Source organism: Lacerta agilis, chromosome 5, assembly GCF_009819535.1.
Source record: "Lacerta agilis isolate rLacAgi1 chromosome 5, rLacAgi1.pri, whole genome shotgun sequence".
NCBI lineage: Eukaryota > Metazoa > Chordata > Lepidosauria > Squamata > Lacertidae > Lacerta > Lacerta agilis.
Window position 1 is genome coordinate 26,326,441 of NC_046316.1, and position 23,827 is coordinate 26,350,267.

Sequence of the window (23,827 nt, forward strand, 5' to 3'; positions counted from 1 at the left end):
AGCTTTCTTGTGTAGGGCTTGGAGTGAGGCATTTCTCTCTTTTTCTCAGCTAGCTTAATATCAGTCACATATTCTCTTCATGTTTGCTCAATAATACAGCAAAACAATTCACTTTTTTTTTTCTTGCTATTTGCCATTGGGAGAGTGCTTGAACTCACTTTGTGAGTCCTAAAGCATCTTCATCCAATATGCCAATGTTAGATTCACAATGCTAGGAACAAAACCGGGACATCTGTATACAGTGGTACCTCGGTTTACAAACTAATCTGTTCCGGAAGCCCGTTCTTAAACTGAAACCATTCTTAAACTGAGGTGCTCTTTCCCTAATGAGGCCTTCTGCGGCTGGTCCCCTTCCACCATTCGGCTTCCATTCTTGTTCTTGTTCAGTCGTTCAGTGGTGTCCGACTCTTTGTGACCCCATGGACCAGAGCACCCCAGGCACCCCTATCCTCCACTGCCTCCCACAGTTTGGCCAAACTCAGACTGAGGTAAAGTTCGCAAACTGGGACACTACTTCTGGTTTTGCGGAGTTTGTAAACTGAACAGGGCTGTTCTTAAACCGAGGTACCACTGTACTACAATGGAACATTTTTTCCATTGTTGGTGTGAATGGTTTCAGTTTGACTCCTTTGCCCATTGCATTTGTCAAAAGAAAGAGTGGCACCTTTGAAGGAACGCCCACTGATCACAGTCGCACCAGTTCTCAAGTAAACAAGACGAGCAGGGCGGGGCTTTTACAGCGCATTCCGACACATGCTTATTCGGAAATAATAATAATAATAATAATAATAATAATAATAATAATTATTATTATTATTATTATTATTATTATTATTATTTATATCCCGCCCATCTGGCTGGGTTTCCCAAGTCACTCTGGGCAGCTCCCAACAGAATATTAATAGCACGGTAAAACATCAAACATTCAAAACTTCCCTAAACAGGGCTGCCTTCGTTAGTTGAAATGAGGCTTATTCCCAAGTACAGTAAGTGGGGGCACGATTGCATCCTTCATCTAACGATATTTAGAAGGATACTTGTTGTGTTAAGGCTGCCACCGCAGAAACAGCGTGGCACGTGAAAGACAAATTTATTATGACATCAGCGCTTGTGAATTAAACGTCTGCTTCATCCGATGTAATGTAATCAAATGTCAGAAACACACACGTGTGTAGACGCTGGAGTTCGATGAGAACGAGCTGAGAAGGCGGCGATTCAATTAGAGCTTAAACAAGCGCAGCGGGAGACCCTCCGAGGGCGCGAAAGATCCCCGGGGCTGCCGGGCTGCGGCTCGTTTTGAGGTGCGAAAGCGGAGCAGTCTCCGACTAGCTGCCGCTCCAGGAAGCCGGGGCGCCGTCGCTTTCTTGCCTCTCCCTTCCCGGCTGCCCTCGGGGACACAGGCAGGCTCCTCCCGCTGTCTGGCGCAGGCGAGCCGCTTCCAGAGAAGAGAGCAGGCGCAGCCGCCGCCGCTCGCAGCCTGGAGCTCCGCAGGTGGCTGGCGGGCGGGAGGAGCAGGAAGCGCGGCGGCGGCGGCGGAGGGATTATTGGCGGAGGGGAGGCGCCAGGGCCGCGGCAGAAGCAGGCCGAGGGAGGAGGAGGAGGAGGATGGCGCGGTCGACGGGAGACTCGGAGCAGGTCCGCTACTGCGCGCGCTTCAACTACCTGTGCCTCAAGTTCACGCTCATCACTTACTCCACGGTGTTTTGGGTGAGTGCGAGGGGCGGGCAGGCCGAACCTCCGTCAGGCGGCAGCAGCTCCCATGGAGTAGGGTGTAGCCGCCGAGCTGGGGCAGGCAAGAAAGAAGGAAAGTGGGGCGACGAGCGACGAGCTGCCATGGGGGGGGGGGGAATAGGAGAAATGCCCCAGGCATGCCCTCCTGCTGCGTTTTGTGTTTTTTTCTTTTTTGCCCTCCGAGCTTACAGAACCGAGGCGACCTGTTAGCGACAGGTGTGGTGCGATGCGGGTAAGGCTGCTGGAAAGAAGCACCAGGAAACGCGCCGGCCGGCCGCAACGTTTGGGGTTTTGAGGCGGTTTTTTGTTGTTGTTTAGGGAGTTGCGCACAGAAACCACACACACACACGCCTCCTTCTCAGAACACGCCGGGGCGGTCCGTCCAGTTGCAAAGGTTTCCAATCCCACCCAGTGACGGGAAAGCAAACAGTTCGCTCGATAAGCACGTGCTTTTATTTATTTAAAACAAAATAAAAAATAAAAAAATTCCTTCCAGTAGCACCTTAGAAGCCAACTAAGTTTGTTCTTGGTATGAGCTTTTGTGTGCATGCACACTTCAGTGGGAGGCTATCGTGGTTTAAAATAACGCCGATTTCAAAGTATGTAACGGAGGAGACCATTCAGAGGTGCGGTCAGAACAGTTGTAGCTTGACTTGTGCGGTGAATTTAGGCTTTTAACTTGGCAAACTAGTGCCCTGACTCAGTCGAGGAAGCAAAAGGGGGGGGGGGGGAGAGGCATTAAAGTGCTTGTGGCACCTGCTGCCTTTCTCTAAAGTAATCATATGCTAGCAGTGGCTATTAGAAAAGGCAGGGACAGGTCATATTTACTTGTCATCTCCTGCTGCCCTGAAATTTTCTTCTGGTTCTGTCCAACCATTAATAATAAAATAATTCATTTTTGCAGTAAAATTCGTTTAAATAGAAATAGTCTCTGAAGATTGTACATATGCTTAATTTTTTTATGTTGTCATGCACCTATCATTCTGCAACCAACATTGCAAACAGGCAGGTTAAGAAGTGCAGAAGAAGATAAAAAGCGTGCATTTATCTATGTGCTGCATAGTTCTGAGTTCAAAGTCTCAATTTTTGCTTGTGACACACCCCACATTAGTAGACAGGCAAATTTTAACCTATAAAGAAATATTTAATGAATTAATCGCATGGATGAATTGATAAGAGCTTGCAGGTCTAATTCAAACAGGCTGTGTCGTTTACATTCACCACCATTTCATTCCCTTTCCTTTTCTCTCCCTGCTATGTTGAATATAGACTAAACACCTTGGGACAGGGATCTGTGTGTGCTTGTTCTTTGTAAAACACTTATTACACAGTGACAGTGTACTGTAATATGACTGACTGATTGAATAATATTGCTCCCGATAAGACTTATTCCAGTAAAAGCCCCAAGCTTTCATGCTATTTGAAAGACAGCTCAGCTGTCACTTTGGATTGTATTCATACTTATACTGGATTAATTAACCATTAACACATGAGGATCTGGACTGGACATAATGTTCCCTGTTATGAATAATAGTTTATGAGGAGTGTTAGGTCCACACACTCTTCTCTCTTCTTGGTCTGGAGATCCTGGTTTGTTTAAACCAGAGTTCCCTGTTTAGATGAAATAAGAGACTGTGGCTTAATGTTTGCTTACGAATCAGTACATTACTCCAGGGCCAGGAATTAACCTAAAGCTAAAGATGAAAAGAGGGGCTTTAGTTTAAACAAACCAAGATATCTGCACTGAAGAGGACTTGCAATGGGAGGGGCAAAAGAGGAGCATAAGGTTTTGTCACTGGTTCTTGGCTTCATGGTTTATGAAGCTAGGAATAATTTGAACCCTTACTTTGTTCATTATTGTATCTTCAGATATGTGACTATCGCTCAATCAATACACAACACCACTTAATTAACATGTAGCTCAGTTAACACATAATGCCCAACCATGATTTTGTGACTGGGAGTACCTTTGCTCTTATTCCCTTCCCTCCTCCACTTCCTGAGTTTTTCTAGCTCACATTGCTGTGATGTCCAAATTGGCACCTTATGATTTGTGCTAACCTCCAAATAATTAGTTTGCAAACCATCTTCAAACCAATGTTTCAAATTCTGTTTAACATCATGGCAAACTATGATTAATAAACATCAGTTTGGCCAAACTGCGGGAGGCAGTGAAAGATAGGCGTGCCTGGCGTGCTCTTGTCCATGGGGTCACAAAGAGTCGGACACGACTGAACGACTCAACAACAACAACAACAACAACAACAACAACAAAACATCAGGAAGTATATGGAAGAGGATAGATTGTGGTCTGTTGGTGAACTATTGGCCAGTTTTGGGTGAACCCCATAGTTCAGGTGTGGGTAACATTTGTCCTTGCAGGTGTTGCTGCACTCCAACTCCTATCATGCTTGCCATTGGAGTTCAACCACATCTGGTGGCTCAGAGGTTAGCAACCCCTGATCTTACCCCCCTTTAAGTTGTGTTGTTGGGTTTCTTGCAAAAAAATGCTTGACTAAATGCATTTTGATCTCTTAAGAAAAGAGTGCACATTTTGAATCGGTTAACACCCGTTCGTTGTGCTTTCATTGTTTAGAGGACTTGCATTCTGGAACTTTTGTTTTGTAAATATGAAATATTTTGGTGGACCCCTGGGCTGAAAAGTAAAACAAGACTTGTCTTGTGGATATAGTTAGAGGCTTTCATTGGGCAATAATGGCCTGCCTCAACAGTTAGTAAGCTGAATGAGATGAAAGGTTAGGTAGCAGTTGCTCTGTCAAAATATTGTTCTGTTTCACTGAAGTGAGTTGAAGAGGTCATTGGGGTCATTGAACTAAACTTAAGATCCAGTTAAAAGTGTGAATGTAGAGGCCTTATAATTGTGTTTGTGCTTGCATTGTAGCTTTCTGTGTATTAATTATAGGAATCGCTGCCAGATAATTCCAGTTTTCATTAGCATAATTCTACCTACATTGGGGGATGGAACTTGCCCGTTTTATTAATAATGCCAAAAATCATTTTAGAAATATTTTGGCGATATTTTTTATGGCTCAAGTTTAGCTAGAACTGTTTGGATCTTCAGAAGGTGGCTTAGAGGCTGATATCATCTGAAGGATTATTCACTTTCTTCACTCTATTTAGGCATCACAGCTAATAGATCCTCGACTGAAATACCACTGAAGGTTCATGCTGTTCTTTATCCTTATGGGGAAATTCCTTACTTGCATGTGATGCTAGCTGATTTCCTATTTACAGTTAAAGTTATCTCTATTCCAGGAGGCTAGGATGTAGGTTCCTAGTTCCCAGTTTCTTATTATTAGTTCCCAGTTCAACAGAGAGCTTCATGAACAGCCTAAATGAGGAACTGAATTTCATAACATCTTGGCACCCGAAAATGAGATTTGGGGCTACCTCATACCTTACATCTCCATGACTGGGGGGCTGTTTCCTTCAAGATACAGCAGAGACATGTAGTGGCATTTCCCTGAATGTGCAAATACCTAAGTGTGGATGGGGGCATGGACAAATGTTTGAACCCCTGATGCTGCTCAGGATGACATGCACAAGGCTTTTGAAGCGGGGCTTGTTTGTGCACCCCTGCCTCCCATCCACAGATACGGAGTTTGCATATTCTGAGAAATGCACAAACATGCCTCCTTATTCTCTCTGGTCAAAAGCTTTGCTTTTGCACAACACACGATGCCACCCAGTTCATTCAGTGTCACATCATGAACCAGGAGCCGTTCTTAGCCATATGTTCTAAGCAGCTCACATATGCCCAGGAAGGCTGGCACTTCTTTGCATAATGATGCACACATTCCTATTTATGGATGAAGGCTTCAACCAAAAGTCAGACTTTTCTAGAAAGAAGCAACTTAAGAACCTCAAATGGAGAGGCCTCTTCCAGCCAATACACTTTTGTCATAAAAGATTGGTGAGAGGATCACTCCTTCTTTCTCAGTTTACTTTAAACTACCTTCTTTGGCAGTTTTTCTTCCTCAGAGGAATTTTTATTGAGGGAAAAGAGACCTTTTTAAAGCTATGCTTATTTTTAACTTTGATAAATGCAATGGTTTATATTTCTTAGAAGTATATTTTGGCACTGCTTTTATATATATATATAAAAGGATTTCCCCTTAGTTCCCCGGCTCCCTTGGTTATTTATGGGAGAAATTCTGAAGCTGTGAGTGTGTTGAGATGTGGGAGCTCTAAAAATACAATTCAGGATTGGTCACTCAGGCCATATGGAGACAGGACCTTTCACCCCAGAGCTAATGGCACTGTGGGGAATATTTCCATCAAGATCATGGTTGAGAGGAGGGGAGGCTTAAACATCCCCATGTGCTGCAGTCCTGACAAATTTAGATACAGTACTGTATTAATATTTATTAAATCATATTCAATTTGCATTGGATGATCACGTAGCAGGGATAAACTGATTTTCTCTCTTCTAAAATGTTGGATAAGAAGGCTGCTGAAAATAAGTAGACACACAGTTCTAAACATTATTTTCGTTAGCTTGATTCAGGTAGAACAAGAACGGAATAAATATTACCCTGTACCAAACCACTGCATCTAAATAGTCTTTAAACCTCTTTTGTTGACCAGCAGCATTACACTTTCCATTTTTATGTTTGGAATAGAGTAGTGGCTTTGGAAGACGATAATCAGGCATCCACACAACATGACCAGTCCAACGAAGTTGATGTTGAAGAATCATTGCTTCGACACTGGTGATCTTTGCTTCTTCCAGTACACTGGCATTAGTTCGTCTGTCCTGATTGAAATGCAGAGTGTTTGAGGACTGGGACATTCACAGGGAAACCAAAATGCTTGTTTACAAAGCTATTGTACTACCAACCTTACTATATGCTTGGGTGTCCCTATAAGGCCATTAAGACCAGAGTGTAAGACTACCTCGTGCACCACTATTTTCAGTAAAAACAAACATCGAGTATTGTGGCACTTTAAAGATTAACACAATTATCCTTTTAATAAAATGATATTGTTTTATTGTATGAATTTATTGTATGAATCTTTTATGAAAGTGGCGCAAGACTTTTGGCTGAAGTGGACTAACACGGTTAGTATTCTGGAAATGTATCGGTGATATCGGTTCAGCTACAGAACAGTTCCATAATGCTTTGCGTGTGACATATCCTGTTGGAAATACAATCTGCCCCTGATTTAGGGACCAGACAAGATAATGCTGTGTGCTTGATACTTCCAGTTTGCTGTACCTGGTTTAAGGGTTTGTTTTTTAAAAAAATCAATTCCAACTTTCAAGATTCCAGTTTGTACTCTGTGAAATAAGCAGTAATTTGATTTTCTTTTTTTAATAAGTCAGTTTAAAATACAGCCATTGGTTTTGTTTGGAAAACAACAATAACAAACACTTTCTCTTTCTGTTACAGTTGCTAGGAGCGTTTGTCTTAGCAGTTGGCATTTATGCAGAAGTTGAAAGACAGAAATATAAAACCCTTGAAAGTGCCTTTTTAGCTCCAGCCGTTCTTCTAATACTCCTAGGTATTATAATGTTCCTCGTTTCCTTTGTGGGTGTGTTGGCTTCCCTAAGGGACAACTTATGCCTTCTTCAAGCTGTAAGTACTTTTATATAAGTAGGAGTCTACTTGTAACCTGAACTTGATGTTTATAAAACTTATTTTGTTCTCTATTCTGTAAACAACTTTAAGACAGCTTAGCTAATAATCTCCTTCTTTGCATAAATAGCAGAGAGAAAGGAAAGAGCAAGATGGATTCTAATTTAACCAGTGTAAATGAAGTTGTCAAAGGCAAATGCTTTACTTTAGTGGCACTTAATCATGGTTTTAGAGAAAATGTGGGTGCAACTGAAAGAGCCTGCTTAAACAAAAGTAAGATTTATGTAAGAAAAATGCAATGTAAATTCAGGCATATAAAATGTTATTTTATATTTAACAAAATATGTGTTAACATAGCTTGATGTTAAAAGCGGAGTCAGGATAAAATATTTTCATTCACAAAATGTATTTAGTTATTATTTAAACTGAAGTCCATTGATTTACTGCCTCCAGGTTAGCAGAGCAGGTTTCTTTCACAGCATGTATGCTTGAACTTTGTCCATCTACATGGTTTTTTTTTAATGTGTCATATTTTTATATAACTCATTTATTAATGAAAAGAGCCCTTTGATCTAAAGTAGCACCATGATTCCTTTTGGGGTAGAACCAGTGATTGACATTTTCACATCAACAGTAAAACAATCAATATGCAAATTAAATTTAGAGAAATGTTGAGAATGAGAAGTAAACAGCAAAAATTAATTAACACTATTGGCCCACTAGTAGGGATATAGACATAGACCAGATTTAGCCAAAAAGGAGAAACTGTAGAACAGTGTTAGAAACTGAGATATGAAAACTAGGAGCTAAATGGCACCTTAAACCTAGATTATGAGCGCAACAATGGAATGTCTAGGTGTGCTTTTTTATAACTAGAATACAAAGCTCAAGATGAATGAACCGTAGCTAAAATATTATGTTCATTTTTCACATGGTTTAGTCCAGGCACCCCCAAACTTGGCCCTCCAGATGTTTTGGGACTACAACTCCCATCATCCCTAGCTAGCAGGACCAGTGGTTAGGGATGATGGGAATTGTAGTCCCAAAACATCTGGAGGGCCGAGTTTGGGGATGCCTGGTTTAGTCCTTCCCCTATCCACCCCACTAATATTCTAAAGAGGGTCTCTTCTGCAGTCTTCAAGGAGTAGCTTGCAGTGGGGAGGCAGAAAAAAGTCCTCCTTTTCTTCCACTCTGCAGTTTTAATCTGAAATATTAGGTGCAGTACTGCGCCCAGAGCTCAGAAAATACTTGCGCTAATGAAATTCCCTGTTGCAAAGTGCACCTAGAACAATGGGAGTTTCGACCAGTGCTGTAGAATTTATGTTAATTGTTTCAATATACATTTCAGGAATAAGGGATAGAGTACATTAGTTTGAAATCCATAGCATTCTGACCTGATGCAGGTTTGGCAGGAGAAAAACGCTACTTTTTACGATTTGAAATACATGAAACCCACAACTTACACACGTTTAACTTGTGGACATTCAGCTTTATGTGCATGGCAATTTTTTAAAAAATCAAAAAGGGATGGAGATGGGGCAGGATTTCAGGGAAAGAAAAAGAAAGGAAAAAAACACCCCTCACAGTAACCACTCAGTAAACTTCACTATATTCAAATGTCTGAACTGGTATCCAAACAAAATGGATTTTGTTTGTAAAAAGTATGTTCGAATGTAGCAAGGGCATTAAGGTTTTTGGTCTGTTGCGTAATAGAGTCTAAAACACGAGTGCTGCACAGAACACAGAAGAGGAGGATGAAGGCGGCTTGGGGACCTGACTGTGGTGCCACAGGTCTGCCTTCATCTCCTGTGTTGTGCTGCTGCTGCCGCCTGCTGCTCATCCTCCGTAGTTGAGAGGCAAGATCACCCCAGAGGCACATGAGTCTTTGCAGAGTAGCAGTGGTAAGTGCTCAAGTGGCACTGCCTCATCTACAGCAGTTCTAAAAGTTGCTTAATTTCACTGGAAGTCATGAGTCATGATTTCAGCACTAAAGATTGTAGATTTTGTATGTTTACGTAGTATTTTTGAAATTCTTTTGCAGTTCATGTACATCTTGGGTATTTGTTTGCTCATTGAACTAATTGGCGGAGTTATGGCCTTAATTTTCAGGAATCAGGTAAGAAAACCGAAATATTGAAGAAAATGTACCTTTAAAAAAAACTTCTCCCCATTTGTTATGGAAAAATGGAATCAGTACTCACTTATGTCAAAGCAGAATTACTGATTATTATGGAAGAGGCACAGAAGATCATGTATTTGAGTGGCAAGATTGCAACAAAATCAGGGCTATGCAAACACTACTGTAAAAATAAAATTGCATTTTGGCACTCCTGATTCTGTGCCCTAAACAACTATGTAACTTACAGAAAGCAAGCAAATTTTCATAATTTCTCTTACTTTGTAAAATTTATTCTGCAATATTCACTCTTGCCAGCTATAGAAACTCTTTTTATCCTTCTGGCTTTTCAGCAGGTGTTTTCCACAGTTCAAAGTGTATGTTTGTTACCTTAAAGGCTAAAACTATTACCATTTAAAAAAAATGAAATATGAGATTCTTAGGAAGTTAGATTCAGTGCCTAATACCACATTATATGTTCAGTTTAGTTTATTTGTATGTTGTTTTTCCATAGTCAGCTGTGCCCAAAGCAACTCATTAAGTTATCAGAAATGCAACATTTGGGGGAAATCCAGTTTGTTACCAAATATCAGCATCAATAAATTCAAGTAAGGCAAAAACTTTTCAACCAGAATAGGATAAATTCAGTATTACAAAGAAACAATTAGACTTAAACAGTTAGACTTAAACAATATGTATGAATGAAGCTAATAACACACTTCAAGTGCTGTTCTAACAGCACTCCAAGAGTCCACACTGGTCTTAATAGAGTACATTTCAGAAGGGGTTGGGGACTGCTCATCACCAGGCTAGATGGTTCACAATGGGCTCCCCTTTCTCTCTTCCAGAGGAGACTCTGACAGCAGCAAAAGTGAAGTTCCTGTTAAGGGCCAATTGGTTAAATTTTTCAGGCTATAAAGGATCTTGTGTGTTACTGTAGTAGGCAATGAGAAAGAAAGAAAGATGGTCTTTCCTTTGAAAAAGAAGGAAATATGTATATGATGCCTTGCACTTCCTTCAGTATTTTCAAAACACACCTATAATTGAGTGCTGGCAAAATGAACATTAACTGAGGCTAAAAGTCTGGTAGCTAATCAACTAAATATTCTGTAATTGGTTGTCAACTCTAACATTTTGTCATAAACCGGGAATAGTTTTGAGTGTTGCCAGAATATAACTTCAATAGTGCTTTAGGAAGATAAGGATCGACAAGTTGTCTTTGGCAGTCCTCTACCCCTCTGAAGCTTCCAACCTGCCTGCTGGCTTTGCATGTGTGCAGCAGCATAAATACGATAGAATGAGACAACTTGCCTCTGTGCAGCCTGGATACGAGCACAATATATAGGCATCAAATATCACTCAATACATTATTGCTTAGATTATGTTATGTAAAGTTTCTTTTTCAGTATGGAGAAATGCAATAACATTTTCAAGATGTCAGATTACCTTGTTCGGAGATTTGCAAACCAGGTAGCATGGTACTGCAGCTTCACACTGGCTCTCTGCCTGTGGACTAACACGATACAGGGTATTTAGGCTGTAATCCTGCACACACTCAACTGGGAGTAAGTCCCATTGAAGTCAGGAGGGCCTACTTTCTTCTTAGAAGACATGTATCACATTGCTCCCATGCCTTGAGAAAAGACTTGAAGCACAGTAAGTTGTGAAAAAGTTGTATATGTAAAAATATAACAACCGGAAGAACTGTGGAATAATAGCCAAATCAAACAAATGTGAGCAGATGAAGTTAGCTCAGGTGTTGGAGGGCAAACTCCCTTCTCACATTCTGTGACTCCCCAGCCAAAGATTGGAATAAACATCCCTCCTTGCTAGGTGAATTATGAGCCGTAGATGTGCCTCAAACCCCACTGTTCAGAAGCTTTCATCCAGGCATGCAGCTCCAGTCCAGCGAGCACTCAGCAGCACCCTCAATACTTCCTGCTTTGGGTGATAACTCGTGATTGTCCCCTGCCTAAAAATGCCTCATTTCCTTCATCAGCCCGCACAGAATGCCTCTGAAGCGATCTGTTTCTGCTTGTTTCTGTCCACCCACTAACACACAACTTGAAAATAGCTCTCTGCACTAGCAGATGGACCCCATTGACCCAGTGAGGGGCAGGAATGTCATAACTGATTCTGAGGTGGGGAATATAGCTCCCCTCCACCAAACCAAGAGAAACTGCGTGATCAAGTGGCAGAAACCAACTCAAAGTCTCTTCCAAAATGAGAGGGATAGAGCAGACTTGTTAAAAACACTGAATACTGTTAGTGGAGGAAGAGAAAATTGGAGACAGATTATTGAGCAGCAGGTGTTGTTGTTTTTTTGCAAAGAGCAAGAGCAATTCATTCTGTGTAGTGAGAACTTGGAATTTCCTTAAAAGTCCACAACTATTTTTAACTTGCCAGAGTATCCATTCCACAAGGCATGGATAAAGACTTGAGAGCCTGCCCAGGCATAGAAATTCCTACCCGCAGCACTGTAATGCCCCTTCTTAACTTGTAATAATGAGGCATACATGCTCATTCTGGCTAGGCCCAAAGGGTGGAGATGTAAATTACTTCCTTCCCCGAAGCTTCTAATTTTACAGGTAGGTTTCAGTCAGCCTGTTCCAAACGCTAGTAAGCAGTTCAGAGCCATTGGTATTTTGGAGAAGCGTGGAGCTTGGTGTTTCCTCTTGCAGCACAAGCTGGCCTGACAAGCCTGTTTTGTCTCTAAAGTTGACGTAATTTGCAAAGGCTTGTCTACCTTGAATGTCTAACTTGGGGAAACTGATTGCTTGCTAATAATAGTGAAGTGAATAAAAGTTTATTGAGATAATAGGGACCCCCTCACACACATAATAAATTTTCAGTTATGATGGTGTAGCTCCAGATGCCTTTCCTCAAAGTAGTATTTCTGTAGTGTAGTGTAGTGTGAATATTGCATTTCGCCACCATTCAAACTGAATATTGTGTCTATTTGAAAAGGAATGGTGCACCAATAGAGACAGAATTCGGCCTGAGCAGATAGAGATCTTGGGCCTCGCAAGTTATTTTATTTGGAAGAACTTAGCCATTATGGGGTGTATCTTTCTATTAGAATGATACTCGTGTGGGAGATAGGTATTTGCTGGTTTGTTTGTTTGTTTTAAAGAACCATTGTATACTCCAGCATTAGATGTTGGGGAGAACTGTGCTGATTTGGACCCCACACTGTGGGTGCCCAGCACGACTTGCCCCCTGCCCACACTGTGACAACATGATGCACATGCCATGACATCATGATGCACGCTGCGGTGTCATGACGTCATAGTGTGAGGCGGGACATAAGCTCCAGCGGCACTGCAACTGGACCCCTCCCGCCAGAACTCTCTCTCTCTCTCTCTCCAACTCCACGCTTTTTCTTCCACCCCATGCTTGATCTCCCTGCTTTCTCCCACCCACCCACCCCGCCCGAACTCTGTGCTCTCTTCCACCCCAACTCTGCTCTTTCACCGCCTAACTCCACACTCTCTCTTCCCCTCCTGCCCCAACTCCATGCTCTCTCTCCCACCCCCCGCCTGAACTCAGTGCTCTTTCCATGGGGCGTGGAGCCTGCGTTTGAGCTCCTGCATTTTGCGGGTGCCCAGCCCCTATATGGGAAATTTTCTGGGTGCTTGGGCACACAGCGCCCTGGGGAGATGGTGCCCATGGTAGGTGTGTATGCAATCTTCAAATAATTTTCTGTGTGTGGACAAATTGGAGGAGAGGAGAGCTTACTGATACCCACCACTTGTTGAAGAGAGAGATTACAATCTCCAGGTTGGAATGCTATAGTGGGAGAGTTTTTAATATTCTAAAGCAGTAAAAATAAAGAAAAAAATCCAAATGCTACAAAATGGGCATTGGAAGGATGTATGATTTGTTACTTATGATACATTGCAGGTGTTGTCCAACTGTTAATAACCGTATTCCACACAGCAAATGAGAGGAAAAATCACATTTTCCCATTGGCAAAATTATCCAGTTTGTATGCTGGGAAAATGCAAAAATCCTGTAACAAAGCCACTTTTTTATTAAGTTAGTTCTGTGGATCCTACATAGTGGTCTAAGATGTTTCACATTTATTGCATGAAAACTATCAAACCATAAGCAAACATTTGCAGGAGTAGGTTCTTGTTTTCCTACAATTTTATATATTGACAGGGCATAATACCAAACAAGTTCTTGCATATTGCTTATTTTTTAGGGCTGTCAATCAGTTACACATTCTTGACCCATAATCTGCATTGGATAAATCATTTAAGTATTCTTACATTAAGTTGTAGATATCATCATCATCTTTCTAAGATACCAAAGGAAGTGTGAGAAATTACAGCATGTTAAAATTTTCTCTTTCATTTCCCTTTGTAGCAGCTTATCAGAACTAAGAGTCTAAAAAGCATTACAATCATTCTCAGCCCCGCTGCTGAATAGACTTGTTAAAACTTGTTGCCAGTTACTGGTATATATTGATGGTATGAGTGCATGCTTATACTTTTTTCTTTTCAAATTGTGTGTGCTTGATCTTATTTAGTTTTTCTTTCTTTCTTTAGACAATTGACTTTGTAAATGAGAACATCCGAAGAGGGATTGTGAATTACTATGATGACTTGGACTTCAAAAACATAATGGATTTTGTTCAAAAGGAGGTTGGTTTTTTGATGTCAAATTAATCAAACAGTAGTAGGCTATTTATTGACCCCATCTGCTACAATATAGCAGTAGCTTCCAGCTATTTGCTGTTCAGGTGGATGTGTTGGGGTGCTCAGTGCTGACAGTGGACCCCTCCACTGGTGGAGGCTGGCAGAGCTGGGCAGGGGCATCTGTACTCCATTCAGACCCCCTCCAGCATGGTGGGTTGGGGGTTTGGATGGCTCTGTTAATTGCTTACAAATTTTATTATTTAGTTTCCATACAAACATTTTTTCAGGCACTAAGGTGTTTATTGGAACTTGAAACCCTTGCTGAGGGAAATAGACCACTGAGAGTTAGAAATTGTTTTGAACCACAGCTGAGTCTTATGCCATAGTATGCTTAATTGACTCATTGGTTTGTGTTGAAATACTTACTGGGTTGCTTTTGCTTTGAGCTACAGAGATGTTAAATGAAACATTTAAAAGACAAATTTGACTTTATGGTGAAGATTTTGCACACAACCCAGAAGAGAGGTTCTTTTGGGCAAACTTAATTGAAATGAAGAGAGGTGTGCATAAACATTAATGCTCATTTCAATGAGGCTTGCTCAGAAGACTATTGTGGTGAATTGTGTTTCTTATATTTTTTAAAGGCGGCAGCCTTCTTAAAAAAAAAAAGGTCAGGAAGAAATTGTTTTAGGCGTGTACTAATTCATAGCTTTCCAAGTCTCCTTTTTGTTAAATGTATACACAAAGTTTTAGAGTTCTCGTAAGTATCTGGTTTATCTTTGTTTAGGTCCATGCCAATGAGATGTTTAGTTAATGCATTAATGATTGATTAAGAGTGTTTAGTTTTCTAGTTCTTGTTTTATAAATGAAATTACATTAGCTATTCTCTTTTACTCTGTAATGGTACTGATAAAATCTGGGACGATTCTGTGGGGCGTAGTCAAAGCTGAGAAAATTAAGATGCAGCAAATAGAAGCTGAAGGTCACAAATGATGCAAAGGAAAGTTTAATCAATCATTTTATGATGCTTATTGTAAATAGCTCATAAAAATCCAAATGTTTTTTGAGGCTGACCTTCAGGAATGCAGTCATCAGCAGACCTCCGCTTTTCGTTTTGGCTGTTTTGCCTGAAGGAAGATGCTACCTTCAAAATGTATGGGGATTTTATGATATTTTAGCCATTAAATTAAACACACACACACACACATATTACACAGTATTCAGATCTTTGGCTAGATAGCTGCTGCCCTTTTTGTTCCTATTTCAACCCTACACGTTCATTGCTTTAGTGTTTTTCTTTCCTTTTTTTGCAATCAAAAGGCAGCCCTGTTTAGGGAGGCGTTTAATGTTTAATAGATTATTGAATTTTAGTGTTCTGTTGGAAGCCGCCCAGACTGGCTGGGGAATTATTATTATTATTATTATTATTATTATTATTATTATTATTATTATTATTATATCAGACTAGACATCATATAACAGAAATTTAGAACAACATACTGCTTAGATCAGCCTTTCCCAACTTGGTGTCTTCTGAATATTTTGGACTATTAACTCACATCAGGTCCAGCCAGGGCACCAGGTTGGGGAAGGGTCCCTTATACCTTATACCTATAATTTGAGTTCTTTACAGGCTCTTCCTGCCCCAGAATAGAGCTGCAAGCAATATACATTTTGGTGGTTTTGTGTTCCATACGTTTAAATTTGTGATTTGTAAATAATGTTAGGCACCTCCACACATGCCTATAATAATGAGAAATTAGGACATGAAGTCTCTATAATAATCACGATGTGGTTTTTTTTCTTACTGATAATAAGGTTCTAAATTTCTGCAACAAGGATTTGTCTTTGTGTAACACCTTTCCCCCCCTCTTCAAAGTTCAAGTGCTGTGGTGGTGAAGATTTTAAAGACTGGTCAGAAAACCAGTATCATGACTGCAGTGCCCCAGGACCACTAGCTTGTGGAGTTCCTTACTCTTGTTGTGTCACAAACAAGGTAAAAGTTACTTATTATTCTGGATTAATTTTGCAGTTACTTGTTTGTTCCTCACATTTCACCAATTTTTTCCCCATTAAAGAAAATCAGTCTGGCAAGCTAAAATTGCCACCAAGAATGGAGATCTGTACATGGAAGGGTTTGTTATGTGATTCATCTTGCTTGCTATGATCTGTGCACACTTAGACTATGTGTAACAAATGGTAAGCAAGTGTACATTTTCCACACAAAAGCAGATCACCCAGAAACAACCTTGGTAAGGATAACAGAGGCTCTTTCAGTACAATTTCCTAAAAGGAAAAGTTATAGGAATCCCTTTTAAAATAAATTGGTTTATTTGTGTTGATTTTCTGCAAATATTTTAAGTACTGGATCCCCCTGCCCCCATATATATTTTTTGAAGCAAATGAAGAATTATATCCATTTTCTTCTGGGCTGTTTATGGAATGAAAGATTAATTATACCATGTTACCTTTTCCTGACCAATCAAAAATAACCGTCAAGAAATGTCTTTCATATCAGTATGATAGAATAAAAAGGTTAACAACATTTGGATGAACTGACATTCCACTGAGATTTTGTGACAGAGAGGGTGTTAATAGAATGTTGTTTAGCAAAATATTGTTGCATCTCTTTTGTCGTTATTACCAAATGAAACCAGTAATGTTGCTATAAATAGTATTGGCCTTTTTAGGTTATAAGAGAATGTGTTACCACGTATATCACAGAACAGTCCTTGAAATCTTGCAGCATTGCCTTGTTAACACTCATTTGTCTGGAGGATGCCACACCAGCAGTCTTTAAAAAATAAATCAAGATGAATAAATCTTAGCTGCTTGACATGTTTCCAAAACCAACTTGGCTTTTGCACTGGAAAAGTACAGATGTGAGCAGTAATTAGTCATTTACTCTCTGGTCATGGAAAAGTACTTTTAATATGTGAGGGCAGCGTCTCTACCTTTGGACAAATTTCATGCAGTAAATAAGATTAAGATACTGATACCTAGGTGTAAGTGGCTTCCTATCACAGCCAAGCTTGGGGCAGCCCGCAAATTTGCTTGCCAAGGAACTTTTTTGGGTTCAAGCATGTTTATGTTCTGCCATCTCTGGCATGGCACTGCTCATAGAGCCTAGTAGGGGATGCCTGGGCAGGGTTTGCTCAATTTCTCCTTCCACAGACTATCAGAGCCTGACGGGACTAATTCCCATCTGATGGGAAGGCAGGAATGGGAATGACCTGACAGTCCAGTGGCCTCCTCCCACATCTTAGCAGAACAGAGCCAAAGGGCTTAAAATGAAAAGTTGGCATCCCTATATGCTACTCCCATATCCTGTAATTGCTTAGAGCGGTTCTGCAGATGGACTGCCCCTGATTAAAGAGCACAGTCTTACCATTGCCAGAATGGCGGAGGCTGTTTTGCTGCTCTGTGAATGAACACACATAACTTTCCCTCCAACCCCCTTGCCTAGTTCTGAGAGTGTTCAGTGTGGTAGACCCTGAAAGGAGGAGATCTGCCTGTGGAAGATCCTAGCTGGCTGGCAGCTTTGATGTCCAATCTCTAGAGCAGTTTTATGGCTTCCTTTGCAATTGGTGATTATTATTATTTTTGCTTTAGGAGGCAAGTTAAATATACTTTATACGTGTGTGTGTGTGTGTGTGTGTGTGTTGCCACTTTGAAAAAACCCCAAAAGGGTAGCAACCCACTTGACTCATGATGGGAAAGACAAGAATTAGGGGCCAATCCAGTATTCAACTGTGTTCTGTGTACATTTGCAGTACTTGTGGAAGTTGTACTGGCTGGGCATGAGCTGGGCTCAGCTGCAGTTGAAGAACAGACACTGCTGTTTGCATGGAACATCTGTCATGAATCTCTGTTTCACACCTGGAGGATGCTTTAGAGCAGTGGCCCTAGGGCAGCACCATCTTCAGAAAGATGACAGCCACCAAGAGTCACTGCTGAAGGAAGCCTGCATGCAGCATCATTCCCAGTGTTAGGACATAGTACCTAGGAAGCCACCTTCAGACCATATATATGTTCATCTAGCTAAATACTGCCTGGCAATGTTTCCAGGGTTTCTGACAGGAGTCTTTCCTCGTCCTTCCTGAAGATCTTGGGGATTGAGGCTGGGACCTTCTGGGACAAAGCACAAACTCCATCACTGAGTTGCAATCTTTGTTGTTGAGAAAGCACTTTCTCTGCTGCCACTGCTGCCATCAAGGAAGCATCTGAGGCTGCCTATTTTGTTGTCCTTAAAATGCCCCTCATATTTGCTACCTTAGGTGGGACCTTTTGCTTAGCACTACCTACAAAACAAAAGGCGCCTTTTCTTCCATTATGCTCAGTAACATGAAAATGTCACTGTTTGCACTCCGACGTGGCCAGGCAAAGCTGGAGATCTTTAAAAAATAAAACCACCTATAACTTAAATCATGACTAGTTTTATTCAAAGGTTTTCAACTTTGGCATTGCCAGTTGGTTTAAATGATAGAAATTCAAAAACAATTTAACCATTCCTGTCATAGCTTCCGATGACTTTCTCTCTTTATCAGAAGTCCTTCATCTTGCTTATTGACCCTTTGAAGGTTTCTGGAGCATCCCAGGGCACATCTCGCAAGTAGTCAGTGCATTTATGTTATGTATTGTGAACAGTAACTAAGGGCACAAGGTGCTGGGAACTTCTCTGCAAGCCACACTGAAATATGCCTCACATGTGACTAATTTCTATTCTGATACCACTTTCTCAATGAATAAGTGAATTCCATGCAAACTGTGTTTAGAGAGCTAAACTTGACAACCACACACATATCTGTTTTGTTTCAAGTATAGGCACTTGGAAAGTACAATTGCTGTGCACATGAAACTTCCTACAGGAGAATATAGGAGGTTGTTCAGCAGAGATGACTGGAAATTAATTGAACAGAAGCACAGATTTGTTGTGTTCTATTCCGTTTCCCCTTTGTATTTTTGTTTAAACCAATTCACAAACCAGGAACTTATACATTGACCACTAATAATGAACCATATATTGCAGATATTGCTGCAAAATTATTATGCTATTTTTTGACACGAGAAGACTTGGCCTATTGTGATCCTTGTTTATAAAACCCAATAAAAAGTGTTTAAAAAGCAGCAGCACAAATTTGTTCTTAAGCGATTTCTTCATTTGTGCAAGAGATGTTCCTAGTGGACTTGGTCAGCAGTAGCAGGAGAATCATGATTTATAAGTGGCATTCATGGGCAAGATTGAAGGCTCAAGTGCCTTAACAGCCCTCAAGGTTGGCCATTTTGTTCACAAGAGAAACTGGCCTTGTGAAACGTGAACGCTGAAAAATTGGGATATTACAAAGGGCTGTGTAACTGCAAACAGAATTGTAAAGCTTGGTGTAAGTCTTTGAGCTTTTGAAATTTGGGAGGGAGACTGTAGTAGTAATTGTGGTGGTAGGCAATTCATTTGTGCCATTCATTTGTGTAGCAGGGGCTCTTAATGCTTAGAGTCACTGTTGTTTTCCAGTTTACTTACTGTACTGTTTCAGGTCTGGTAAAATGAAGACATCCAAATATATACTGATTATTTCATAGTTTGCATTATCCAAAAATTGAAAATAAGCTATATAAATATATTCATGTTGCACTGTACTCATATTGTGAAATATGTTTTTTTCCCCCAGACAGCAGTTATTAATACCATGTGTGGATATAAAACTATGAACGAAGAGGTAGGAACATGTATCCCCCCCCCATATACGGTTCAGCTTTAAGCCATTTGAAATGATCTACTGTTTTGAGGGTACAACTTGCAGTCTTGATCCTTGGGCTGTGTCTGCACTATCAAGCATTTCTGTTGCAGACCAGAAAAGGAAAACTCTCCATGTCTTATTTGTTCCTGTGCTGTTTTTTTAATGCCTTTGCAATCCACACATGCCAAGAAGAGCATGCGTATGATTTGCAAGGCTCCAGTCATCTTCATCACAAATAGATCTCTTTGTGGGCACACCAAAATCTGCTGTTTAAGGCTGAGGTAAACAGATCTACTTCTGAGAAATGCCCAAGCAACGGGGTTTTGTTTTGTTTTTAATAAACACATTTTCTGTGATTTTTGTATATCGTGGGTAATTCTGCAGTGAGGTTACTGCTGACTTCACTGGAACAAAACATGGATGCGGGAAGCAAGATGAATTGGCTGTTCTTTAGACCTAGCATGTGAGTAACAGCTGGCACAGAAATACAGTTGCATTCACCAGTCTGTTGTTGAAGTTTCTTGTAATGCAAGAAAGCATTTTAGGCGTAATTAAATGTTCTGCTAAGGCAGCTGTTGCATTTGCAGTGTGCATTTCTGCTTGCCAGATGAAACCGTTCCCCCCCTTTCCTCCCCTGTTTTGGGGGTTCTCCTGACCCAAGCAGATCTGAGGAGGGTGTAGGGGTCACTTGGGGGACAGTGCCATTGGGCTAGGAAGACTAGTTGTGTTGGCTCCCACTAGTGCCAACAACTGACTTGACTGCAGACCTGTGTCTCATGTGGTTGGTCTAGTAATGTTGGCCTGAAAATAGGAATAAATTGCTTGACATCTCTCCCATCCCTTTGCAGCTTAAGATTGGGATAAGATGTAACCAATGGAACTGTAATGGCAGCTTGAACTCAAAAGTATATTTATTAAAAAAATATGCACTCTTTCAAACAAGGCTCTAGGGCTCTCTCAGGGCACCTAATGTTATATAAAAATCATTTAAAAAATCCAATTAAATCATAACGCAACCAGTGTCATCTTATAAACAAATCAGCAGTAAACTGCCCTGGCTGGAGGGGCAGTCTTGTTTGAGAAGCTCTGCAGAAAAATCCCTACTCTTTGGCATTAGTCTGGACTTTGACAAAAAGGGAATTCGAAGCAACAGCCACTCAGACGATCTCAGTCCTAGTATCTGGGGAGGCGTAGTTTATGGAGTAGACATTTTCAACCTGCTACATAAAACCCACTGAGATCCCAGCAGTAAACTCTGTGTGAAAATCAGTGGGGCTGTTAGCATTTAATACAGGGCACATATTGTCTCAGTAGACAAATCAGGCTGTTTACTTAAAAGTCTCTTTTGTTACTTTATAGCGCCTGAGTGTTCAACACGTGATATATGTGAGAGGATGCACAAGCGCTGTACTGATTTGGTTTTTGGACAACTATGCCATCATGGCTGGCATTCTGCTTGGTATATTGCTGCCACAGGTAAGGCTGGCAAGACTGTAAAAGGAAATATTCAGGACAAGGCCTTGGGTCCGTCCTTCCTTCCTTCCTGGTTTGCAGCTTTGATGCGTGGCATGGGGTCAGTTGTTTCCTATATGTGTTTTGAGCTCCATTCTTAGTGTTAATGATTCTGATGACGGCCTGGATGATTCCTATGCTGCTGGTGTAGGGTCTTAGAAATAAGTAGCCCTGGCAAGGATAACCAATATAAATGATACAATATGTTGAAAGATTGCAGTTGGCAAGGGTGGTCGTGTGCTATTGAATTAGCGTTTCCGAACAAAATATTTGTAGAAATGGCAAACATTACACATCAAACTATACATGTTACACAAACTTTACTTCATTAAACAAATCGGGAGGGAAAGGGTTTACAAGCCCTCCTGTTTTCCTCTCCTTCCTTATTAAAATGCTATTGCATATTTCCTCTGAGAAAGTATAACTCCCATGAGATCTCGGGGCTTTCCCTCATGGCATGCTAGCAGCACACCAGAGGGAAGGGAGAAATCCAGGTGGAATTCCAGACTGATTGAATCCCACCTGAAAATACTCAAAAGAGGATTTTGGGTTGTACAACTGTAGTTGATTGGGAGGTCTTGTGCAACAAACTCGCTTCACCCAGAACCAGACTTTTAAAGTGATGAGAAGATGATGCACTGGGAAGTATAGAGTAACGCTTGCTTTGGCATAATGTCTTCTGGAAGCAGCCCCAACCTCTCTGCTTTCTCTTCTTGTGGCATTTGGAGCACCACTCCTACTTCCTCTGTGCCATCGAAGAAGTCGAAATTAAAGAGGAGGGGAAGAGGGCTTAGGAGGATTGTGATCCTGGCACCGATAATGTTTTGAGGATCGGAGTGACTAGGAGGGAGGGAGATTTCTCAAACTAGCTTGGAAAATGTCAGGCTGTTTTTGACCTTTTGGGAAATGCCTTGGCTTACTTCAAAGCCGTTCCATTTTGGTTTGGGGAAGGATTGCTCTTGTCTAACCTTTGTCAAGAAGCTCAGTGGCTGACTTCCTGGGGGATGACGCAAGTATGTTCAAGCATCCATCCTTTGGATGGTGTGGCGATTCATTGCTGTCAAGTCTTGCTTTTTCTGTGTAAAATTCCTTAGCTTAAGCAGCAATGATCTGAGATCCATTCCTCATGTTTTTAGTACTTTGGGCACTGTGCAAATCACGTGTGACTCTCCTCAAGTGCACCAAAGTGCAAATTTCAGCACATTCAGAGAGATGGGTCCACACCTGCCTTTCCTGAAGGTTTTTAAAGGGACAAGTGCCAAATTTTAATATGCCTGAGTTATCCACACTTGTTGCATGTTATAGAATTGAAAGGGACCTCGAGGGTCATCTAGTCTAACCCCCTGCAGTGCAGGAATATCAGCCTGCGTCCTTTATCTATGCACGAGTGCAAACTTTAAACTGAGAATTGTTTTCCCCAAATGAGCAGGAATTGTAAACTGTTAGTGAATGGTGCTATTCTGATCATTCTCGTCACTTTATTTTGCAGTTCCTTGGGGTTTTGCTGTCTTTGCTTTACATCACCCGAGTAGAAGATATAATTGCAGAACACAAGCTTAACGAGACTCTGCTTGATGGAGGGAGACGGAGGGCGGACATTGAATTTACCAGCGCTGGGTGCTGTATGTGTTTTCCTGAGTGATCCCAGGTATTCCTTTAAGAAAGACAAATGACTAACATCCCTTTGCATTGTGCCTTGACTGTAGTCAGAACTTAATGTGATTTGCAAACAATAGTCCTTAGGAAACAAACCTCTTCTTTCCAGACCTTGATTAATTAATTTTCTGCTCTGAGCATTCTTTACAGTTTCACAGGCTTTGAGCTTGAAATGTGTTGTCTCTTGTGGCATCTAAAAATCTAGCCAGTTTCCTGCTTTACGGTAAACAGTATAGCTAATCTGGGAGGAAAATGGTTATGTAAATTAATACAATAATTATTGTAGCCAAACTGACTATGTACAAGGGCTACGTTCCCTGTGCAAGGATGTCACTAACAACATAAAATCATCTTTACTTTCTATTTTTCTAGTCATTTTCAGAACATGGTAAGATTACCAATGCAGGGGGCACAATCTCAAGTTTACTCTAAAATGATCTTTTGGTGACTTTCCCACCTCAGGACGATGGTTAGCTTGAAGTAGCCATTTCCTAATTTTTTCCCCAAAGGATATTTGCTACTTTGTTTTTTATTAGCTGACTGAATTCAGGCTTTTTAAAAACTCGAAAGTTTCGTGTAGGTTCTTTTTATTTTCAAGACTTGGGTCCTACCACTAGGCAGACTTCTTCATGGCAACTGCAGATCATACTATTTTGTGGGCATGTTCATTTTTGGGTGGAAGCCTGTGTAAGTAATACTTACCTGTCCAAATCGTGTTGTTTTATTGATTCCTAACAAATGAAGTATGATGTTAAAATACTGTGCAATTACGTTTTGATGCTGCTTCTTATGGGTTAGTGAAAACCCTCTGGAGGCCTTGATTACTCTTTTGTG

At 40.9% G+C, this 23,827-nt stretch overlaps 1 protein-coding gene across 1 annotated transcript; it reads left to right on the forward strand.

The window, feature by feature from the left end:
• The first annotated feature begins 1,575 nt into the window (after nucleotides 1–1,575).
• TSPAN15 (tetraspanin 15) lies at nucleotides 1,576–23,715 on the forward strand. Its single transcript, XM_033149003.1, has 8 exons — nucleotides 1,576–1,707; nucleotides 7,146–7,331; nucleotides 9,373–9,447; nucleotides 14,001–14,096; nucleotides 15,970–16,086; nucleotides 19,757–19,804; nucleotides 21,185–21,301; nucleotides 22,827–23,715. The coding sequence occupies exons 1-8, from the start codon at nucleotides 1,606–1,608 to the stop codon at nucleotides 22,977–22,979; spliced, it is 894 nt and encodes a 297-aa protein (XP_033004894.1). The 5' UTR covers nucleotides 1,576–1,605; the 3' UTR covers nucleotides 22,980–23,715.
• The last annotated feature ends 112 nt before the right edge of the window (nucleotides 23,716–23,827 follow it).

Coding starts and splice junctions, on each gene's coding strand:
- TSPAN15 (XM_033149003.1), top strand. CDS start 1,606: ATGGCGCGGTCGACGGGAGACTCGGAGCAGGTCCGCTACTGCGCGCGC. Junction 14,097..15,969: donor TGGATTTTGTTCAAAAGGAG/GTTGGTTTTTTG, acceptor CCCTCTTCAAAG/TTCAAGTGCTGTGGTGGTGA. Junction 19,805..21,184: donor ATAAAACTATGAACGAAGAG/GTAGGAACATGT, acceptor GTTACTTTATAG/CGCCTGAGTGTTCAACACGT.